Source organism: Polyodon spathula, chromosome 4, assembly GCF_017654505.1.
Source record: "Polyodon spathula isolate WHYD16114869_AA chromosome 4, ASM1765450v1, whole genome shotgun sequence".
Lineage (NCBI taxonomy): Eukaryota > Metazoa > Chordata > Actinopteri > Acipenseriformes > Polyodontidae > Polyodon > Polyodon spathula.
The window spans coordinates 32,500,533-32,510,248 of record NC_054537.1 but is presented as its reverse complement, the minus strand read 5'-3'; the positions used below and the strand labels follow the sequence as shown (position 1 = coordinate 32,510,248).

The window sequence follows — 9,716 nt, the reverse complement described above, 5'->3', positions numbered from 1 at the left end:
TTGGAGTCTGGTCAGTGGTAACATGTTGACAGCTGAGAGACTAAATCACCATCTTCTACGGGCCAGAGAACATCTTAGGTGGTGGCAGTGAGAGTGTTGGAGTGTTTTATTTACAGATGAATGCTGTTTTGACCTTGACAGACCTGACGGAAGACGATGTCATGGTGAGCTTTATGCATACTGACTCTTGTTCACATTTGTGATTGTTTGATATCTATGTTTAAAATTGATTGATTAAATCCAATAGACTGGAGTTTAGCGTTTCCTTTGTGCATCTCACACACGTTCTGAATATATAAAAACCCAACTCCCTTACAATGTGCTTCCTCTGCATGTCAACTGACCAGCCACCACTGGTGCATGTTTAAATCTAAAACACATTGGATTAAATGAATTCCAGTAATAATGAAGTACGATATATATTTGTATGCACTTAATCTTTTCTTCCCCCCATATAAAAATTTCAAATTTTTCACAGCACTGCTAAGGTTAATTAAGGCACATCTACATTATTTATTTTAATGAAGAAACATTTCTATTAAAACACTTATTCTTCACCACTTCCTATTGATGTTCCCTTTCCAGAGCCTGCGTTTCAAATAAATCTCCCCTTACCTGGTTTGAGAGTGCAGAGGGGGAGACTGCCTGTCAGAAAAATCGCTCCAAGCTAACATGTACTATAAATGAGGCCACAATCCAAACGTTATGCCAACCACTGGCTGTGATGCAAAATGGGAGTTCGCTCTGGTTTTTTTCTTTTTTTTTTTTTTAAATCAAATTGGAGGCCTTGAGTGTTTTATAGTTATGGATGAATTACCTATGGAACACATTAGAACTGAACATAATGGAATGTTCTAAACAATCATTTTATTTTGTAATACAAAAAATACATAAAAAATGATACTTTGTTGTTACTATTAATTATCCTCTAAAATAATATATTGTAGTATTATTATTATTATTATTATTATTATTATTATTATTATTATTATTATTTAGCAGACACTTTAATCCAAAGCGATTTACAGAAATTAAACAAACATAATAAAGTTAAACATTTTAAAATGTTTCTTTTATAGAAGGAAAAATATAATAGAAAAAGAAAGATAAGGATATGGAGAGAAATTGTAGATGAAAAGACACAGCAGACATATAAAAGCAAATGAAAAATAGGTTCTAAGAGAGGTTGGGCTGAATTTATTCCAAGCATGAGGGATAGCTTGGTGAAATTAAATTTAAACTGTAATCGCAAGGTCAAAAGAAAATTTGGAATGGTAAGGTACGCTAGAAATTTTGATTTGGCCAGATGGCATTTTTTATGAAATGAAATGAAACTAAACTAAACTATATAACCGAAAATATCAGCCATACCGAGAGACATACTACAGTGGTACAGGATACATTTTCTCAACCAACAGGCCACGTGTCCGTACAATGCAAACATCATCCGAGAAGCCAGATCGATTCAGGGAAACAGGTTTTCATGTTTGTTGAACTTCGTGTGTCATGAGATTGGGGATAGCCCTGTAGATTAGGATAAAAGTAAACGTAATCCAAACTCTTTAGAAAATGGGTTCAAACATTTAAAATCTGTGGAAAACGGTACAGAGCCAATTTAAATTAGGCTAAAAATAAATAAATAAATAAATACTGTGCAGCAAGAAGAGTTTAGGATTTTTTTTTTCTTAAAGAGAGATCCAGACACAGTCGTGTGGAAAAAACAATTCAGAAACAGTCACTTGCTCCAAAATTAGCATTTTATTCTGATTGTTGGGGTCAGAGATGTATAATTTGTATTCTGGTGCATATTATCTGCAAAGCTGCTGTAAGAAAGCTTTCCAGTTTTAAAGCAGTTTCATTTATTAATGCTACCGGTATCTTAACACCCCCTTTTTGGTACGAATTCAAACAGTTGTGCTAATGAGATCTGCATTTTTACAAGAGGTTTCTTTTCTCACCTTCCACTCCATTTCACCCATTGCATCAATGTCTTTTTCAAATCAATTTTGGAAATACGTTTATAATGAAAAGATAAAAACATGCAAAACACTTGAATCCGTAGTCCAAATTATACATATAAGTTTGGATCTTTTTGCACTACATAAAAAACATTATGTACACGCATTTTTTTTATTTATTTTTTAACAGTGAAGTACAAATTAAAGTACCAGAGGTTGACCTAGGCAAATAACAAAGCGTACATGGATTAGAACAAAATAAACATTTTTGTAAAATACTATACCACTTCAGAAAAACAGAAAACTGATTTGCTACAAAATTATGATTTATGACAATCCCTTTATTTGCAACCAGCTGAATACTTGTTTCTTTTTTTTTAGTAAAAAAAAAATAAAATAAAAATAAAAACTAAATCTAAAGTCTAGCACACTGTACATTGCTGTTTTCAGGTTTTACTTCACCGACAAGCTAACTTTTCCATCAGTTAAAGTACTTATGATTTTTAATTTTTTTATTTTTTTTTTAATAAATTGTATTTAACAGCAGTATGGTTTAACCAAAAAGCATGTAGAAGCATACCATAGTTTAACATACTTCAATTTCGTAATCACTCAAGAAGTCAGTACCAATAAAGCCTTGAACATAACTAATTAAATCAGATCCAAAAATGTACAAAAAGGCACATAACATCCCAGTGCTTCTGTACTGTGAAATTCAAGTGTAACTGAGCGTTCTTAATATCAACGATTCAAACCGTGTCAGTTTACCGATGTTCCCTGTGAGCTGGAATTGGATTGTAGCCTATGCCAAAGCCTTCATCAAGCATCTGTGCTAGTAGACTACGAAGTTAAAGCCTAGCCTTTTGTTCTGCCTTCGGGAATACCGGTTTTAAGAAGCTGTCCTGGTCCCATAAAAAAAGGTTCCATTAGTCATCACTTCCACCATACATGTCTGCAAGTTTCTTAAAACGAGGTCCCCAGTCATTCAGGTAATCATAGTCCTGGTCGCCTCCACTACTGGAAGAGGCCAGGGAACTAAAAGAGCCTGCAGTAGATCCACTGCCTTCATAGTCAAACACCAGCAGAGAGTCATAGGGTGGAGCTGTTGGGTCATTGTCTGCTGCTTTGAGTCCCTGTAACAAAAAAACAAAAAAAGATTAAAGTCTTCAGCTGACAGATGTTGTCTACCAAGGGCAGGTTTAAGCATTAAAAAAAAAAAAAAGAAATAATAATTAAACGTCTCATACGTGTAGCACATAAACATTTGTTCATTTTTTCCGCAATTTCAGGATGTTGTTTATAAAAAATTGTTTTAAACCTATGTATTTTTGAGTGAAAAAAATCACGATGTTTACTGTTTGCTAGAACGCGAATTTTTCGTAAATATCTTGCGCAGAGTTATTGTCTCACCAATATTTACAGAGTGTTGTACTGTTACAGCAAAAAAAAAAAAAAAAAAAAAAAGACAAATGAAAACACACGATCAACACAGCAGCTCTTGAGCCTTTATTTAAAAGTTTTAGACAATAAAAAGTAAACAAACCAGATTATGCACGTGCACTCACGTGATCTCTATGGGATAAACGCAGTGTGGTGTTTTAGGGAGAGCCAGAATCTCATGGCACAGAAGGAAAAGCACGATATATATATATATTATCAAGGCTCAAAGTTAACATATATATTTGGTAGCATTTTGCTACCCAAAACTCTTAATTTGTTACTAGTTATTTTATGCAGTAGCATTTTTCTGATACCTTATGTTGCAGTATATGACCGACCCGAATGAATACGTACACAATTACTGGTATTAGTCTTTTTTTTTTTTTTTTTTAACATACATTTAGTATCTTTCATAAAGCGGGAAACCATTGCTAATAGAGCTTCATGGTAGATGAATGAGGTTTGTACCGCCCCATGTAGACACATGCGAGACACACAATGCAAACCGTATTGGGCAATGGAGTACAAATAACTCCAGTACAGAACAACGTGGATACAATTTCAAAGGCATGAAGTTTATTTTATAGACCAAAGCTCAGGAATGGGGATAAAATAGGCAAGTTCAATTTTAAAATGTTGGATGTAATTTGAAACTACTCAGATACAAAAAGAACAAAATATCAATGGTTTCTTAGCCAAATTATAAATAGCTTTATTTATACCACAATAGACTATGCTGGAGACATATGAATACTATTACAGAATTTACCTTCCCAGTAGTCTGGAATAACTGTGCATGTGAAATTCCTCTAAAATATGCTATTACTCATGAAGTCTCTGTATCTCATACATTATATATTGTGTATGGTTTTAAAGTTAGGGCTTTGATAATTCTGGAAAGAATCAATTAAATAAGGACTGTTTACTGTCTCATAGTAACTGGCACATTATTTAATGAGACATTAGGTACTATAAAACAACAAGAAGACAATCTGCTCTTTTCACAGATTGACGGCATTACAAAAAACAAGACGGCACAGGAAGACAAACATAGGATTAAGCCCTTACGACAACACCAGGTAGCAAGCCATAATACTGTTTTTGACAGTATTTATTGTTTCTGACAGCTGTAAGAAAGATGGCCTCTTGTTCATGGTTTTTTGCTGTTATGGGAATGTAAATGTTCTTCTTCCAGTGTGTTGGATCAGCTAATATATTGATAAAGGAGTTAAATGAAGGTCAAAACAACAGATTATGTTAAACTACTTTAAAGATCAACCTGTTCACGTATATCCAAGACATGGCAGTACATAAATGTGTTTAGAGTGGTAGGTAATAATTTTTAACCTATACATTTTTATTGTACACCCTTTCATGTAAAAAAAAAAAACAATATGCAGTTTTTTTGCTTTGACAGTTATTGCTTTCATCAACAGGCCCAAAAATCACAGTTCAAATGGAAATAATAGTTTATACCATAAGAGATTGAGAACACAATTATGAAAGCATTCTTGTTTGATAATAGATTAGGCTCCAAACCTCCTCAACACTCCTCATTGGAATATTACCTCCACCCTCACAATGCCCTGTGGCAAAATGCTATGCTGAGAGAATGTAGGATCGCTCTGCTGATCCTAATGCGCCGTACCTATTTATATCTACATTGAGAAGTTAATTATTCCCAGGGCTTCAAGCCACCAGTCCCCAGGCACTATTGCGGACCACTTAAAGAATAGCAGGAGCTAAACTGAGGGCTACTTTAGTTATAGTGTCCGCTGTTTAACATTAAAGAAGCTATTCAAGTAAGTAAAAAAAAAAAAAAGCTTGCTTCATTTAAGCTTGCCTGTCTAGCATTTCTTTGATTGCCATCAGAACAAGTTAAATTATAATCATTTTTATTGGAGGAACTATTCAATCAAGAATAATTAAATGCATGTTACACAGTAGGTACCAATCTATTAACTAGCATGCTACAAAATGAGCCTCAAACAGTTTAGAAATTAAATTCTTTGGTACAAATCTGGAACAAAAACTGGTATTAACCCTTTCCTGCTCATATCTGACATTCAGAGAACAAGCATTAGGGATGGGAACAAACCCAGGGTAGTAAAGGGTTAAATACAGAGCCTCAAAACTAAAAAGATATTTACAAAAAGCTATTACCAACTATTATCCTTATATACAATCAGTCAATAAAAGTAAATGTAGTTTCTAAAACACCATAGATGTTTTATTCAGTGCTACCTCTTTACTTCATTGATAATTCACCAATCCAGTTAAGGTCATCCACATGCTGACAGAAAAGTAAGTGAGGAGGTACTATTCTTTATACGAATTCAGTTTTCAACTGTCACTAGTTTATCACTATTTGAACTCACATATACGCACAATAATTTTGTCATGAATACTTGAATTGAAATAAATTACAAAAAATGTTTTCCATTATTAAAAAGTGGTTCAAACTTACTAAATATTTGTCCTTAGTCTGTTACCTTATACTTGTGTGTGTGTCTATATATATATATATATATATATATATATATATATATATATATATATATATATATATATAATATAAATAAATAATTACACACACACACACACACACACACACACACACACACACACAAATGTCTCTATGGAGTTAAAAAATACTTAATAGCAATGACAAATCAACCATGTACACTTTGCACGAGAGATGAAGTTGGTCGCACACTCAAAAATCTCTTTAAGACTTGACTGCTAGAGGTCAAGCATTGAGCAAAGTCTGCATGGTTGATTCATTGCTGTTAACTATTCTATTAACTCTTATGGTCGGCACCTCGTTTTGGAACATGCAAGGTTTATCACTGTTTATCTTGGACTCAATTGAACATGCTCAGGGCATGCTAGAGGGCAATAGCAGCTGATTTGGTGGGTGTGTACAGGCGTAGTCTAAGTGTTATGGTGCCCTATGGCAGACGTAGAAGGTACTGATCATGTACAAACACATAGGAAGAGCGCTTTGCATGACTTATAATTTCCACAATCTGCAAATCTTTGATTTGGTTAAGACCATTCACAGAACCTGAAATATGTATGTCTTTTCTAAACAAAACCACAGAGCCCATTTTCACTGGACTAACACAGTAAGGCACAGAGTTGAATGACCTCTCTTGAAAGTCAAGGCCATATTATTTTTATTTTAAGGGAATAGTATAATATAATATAATATATATGGTCAATACAAACAACACTAAAATTCCTCTATTTCTTTTTTTTAAACTTTTCTAGTTTTTCTAAGCCACCCTAAATGGCACCCTAAATTTTATTCCAGGACAACCTTGTACTTGGCTTGATTCATGCGTCCTTCACAAAGACAAATCTGCCCAATTCCAGCCTTGCTGAAGCACCCCCAGATGAGTCCAATTTTCAGCTTTGCCCAACACCTGGTCGTCTAATGGTTAGACGGAGACCTGGAGTGACCTACAAGCCACAGTGTCTCGCACCCACTGTGAAATGTGGTGGAGGATCGGTGATGATCTGGGGGTGCTTCAGCAAGGCTGGAATCGGGCAGCTTTGGCATGAATCAAGCCAAGTACAAGGTTGTCCTGGAAGAAAACTTGCTTCCTTCTACTCTGACAATGTTCCCCAACTCTGAGGATTAGTTTTTCCAGCAGGACAATGCTCCATGCCACACAGCCAGGTCAATCAAGGTGTGGATGGAGGACCACCAGATCAAGACCCTGTCATGGCCAGCCCAATCTCCAGACCTGAACCCCATTGAAAACCTCTGGAATGTGATCAAGAGGGAGATGGATGGTCACAAGCCATCAAACAAAGCCGAAGTGCTTGAATTTTTGCACCAGGAGTGGCATAAAGTCACCCAACATCAATGTGAAAGACTGGTGGAAAGCATGCCAAGACGCATGAAAGCTATGCTTGAATATCAGGGTTATTCCACCAAATATTGATTTCTGAACTCTTCCTAAGTTAAAACATTAGTATTGTGTTGTTTAAAAATGAATCTGAACTTATTTTCTTTGCATTATTCGAGGTCTGACAACACTGCATCTTTTTTGTTATTTTGACCAGTTGTCATTTTCTGCAAATAAATGCTCTAAATGACAATATTCTTATTTGGAATTTGGGAGAAATGTTGTCAGTATTTTATAGAATAAAACAAAAATGTTCATTTTACCCAAACACATACTTACAAATAGTAAAACCAGAGAAACTGATAATTTTGCAGTGGTCTCAATTTTTTCCAGATCTATCTATCTATCTATCTATCTATCTATCTATCTATCTATCTATCTATAATTTTTGGTGTCATTGTCCGTCCAACTGTCCAAAACACATTTGAACATTGTTCCATAATCCAATTTCTGTTCTCTTTGTCCATATTTTAACCTTTTAGTCTTGTTCCCCTTTCTTAAGAGGTATTCTTACTGCAACACATCCTTTAAGTCCTGATTTCAAGAGTGACCATACTGTATTTCATGGACAATGACACCTGTGCCTTCAGCCAGTTCTGTTATCAACGCTTGTCTTCTTTCTATTCCTTAAGGACATTGTATTGCTCATCCTTGTTAGACAGCTTTTAGGGTCTTCCAATCCTGGGTTTGTCATTACAGATGATGTTTCTCTGTACTTGTTGATTATGCTTTGCATACCACACCTTGAAAATCAATCAAATCAAAAGAAGTGATGAAAAATTAATTGATCTGTAGAATATTGTGCCATCAGCTGTTTTAGGAACTCATATGACAATAACGAGACAAAACACCAGAGTTTGGTCTTCATTCTCCATGGCACGGTTCTAGAAAAAAAAAAAAATCTATCCTTTTACCGAGCGAGATACATATTGAAATGCATTTTGGAAACCAACGGCTGGATAAATGTGTCCATACCATATTGCAGTTCAGTATTTGCACAGTGGCAAGTGCGCCTAGTTTTGGAAGTAACAGCAGTAACTATGCAACACCTATATCACGTCTATAGATAATAATGCAAACAGTGACCCAAACAGTGACCCGAGTGACAGCGAGCGCAATGTCTTGTTCTGTCTAGGATTGTGTCTACATTGGCAGAGTGATTTTCATACGAAGCATGATAGCTACAGTCCAGCACAGACAAATTGTTTCCTAATGTAATGTTCTTCTGGGTAGTCATGGTACATTTGTCCTGTGATTAGGTACGTCAATATTCATATAATTGCTGATGTCATGTATGACATCATACCTGATGTGACACATAAGCATAATAGGGGCGAGTTAAAGGGTACACAAGGACCATTTTATTTATAACTGTTTATGTAAGGTGTATGTATTGTGTTTTTTTTTTTGTTTTTTTTGTTTTTTTTTTACATTGACCACTTTTTAAACTTTTAAATTGCAATAGAGAGAGAGCGAAAGAGAGAGGAGAGAGAGAGAGTATTAAAAGAGTAGAATTAAAACAGTAGTCTATAATTATGGAGACACTATCATTTCTTCACAAAGTTAATTTATGTTTCAGACTAAAAAAGGTTTTATGTCTAAAAATTGTTGGATAGGATAAATCAAGAGCCCATGCCCCTCCAGAAATACAGTTGCTGTTATATTCCTATATAATCTGAAACAAAGGCTTTCATATCTTTTGAAGCGGGTCTGAAATTCATGAAACATTTCTCTTAAAAAATGTATCAGCAGGGGCTGAAGCTGATGGCAGCCTTAGGCTACCATGAAATGTTAACGTTCTCTGGTAGCTTTGTACGCTAATGGCTTATATTATGCTTCTAAAAAACACTTTGTAGCATGGTACATCAGCCCTACAGGAGTGCCAATCCAAAAGACTAGAAACAAATGTTGAAAAAGGAATAGTATTTCTCATTTTCTTAAATAATGTAACTCTTTCAACACTGCAGACCTGTATTGAGATCTAGTAAAGGTAATTCCATTCAAGACAGACTAGTTTCTTGCATTAAATGTGGTCACTATGGAAGTTTAAACTAGAGATCCTGTGGTGTTCAAAATCAGGATGAGTACTTTAATTTCTCCTGACAAAGCTTGTATTTAATTCATTAATGATTTAATGTATCCGTAATGTGTGCTAATCTGCTCTGCATAGAGTGAAAATGAACTTGTAACTAGAAGAAATGCATTTCTCTGATTACCAAATTAATACAAACTAATAAATTAACAACCTTTAATCCCATACCCAATACTTTCAGTTAAGTTGTGTGAAACAAGAGAGCCTTCCCCTTGGTGTGATTGTGACTACAGTAATAATAATTCATACAATTTTATGAATATAACCAAAACAAAAAGCTGGTAAAACCCCTAAACTTCATACCCATTT

At 34.8% G+C, this 9,716-nt stretch overlaps 1 protein-coding gene across 1 annotated transcript in view; it reads right to left on the bottom strand.

Moving 5' to 3' along the window:
- Window positions 1-2,116: 2,116 nt before the first annotated feature.
- Window positions 2,117-9,716, bottom strand: part of LOC121314432 (cadherin-2-like) — a 58,389-nt gene continuing 50,789 nt past the window's right edge. The window contains 1 exon segment of the mRNA XM_041247703.1: window positions 2,117-3,091. Coding sequence (XP_041103637.1) covers window positions 2,885-3,091 — 207 coding nt within the window. The 3' untranslated portion in view covers window positions 2,117-2,884.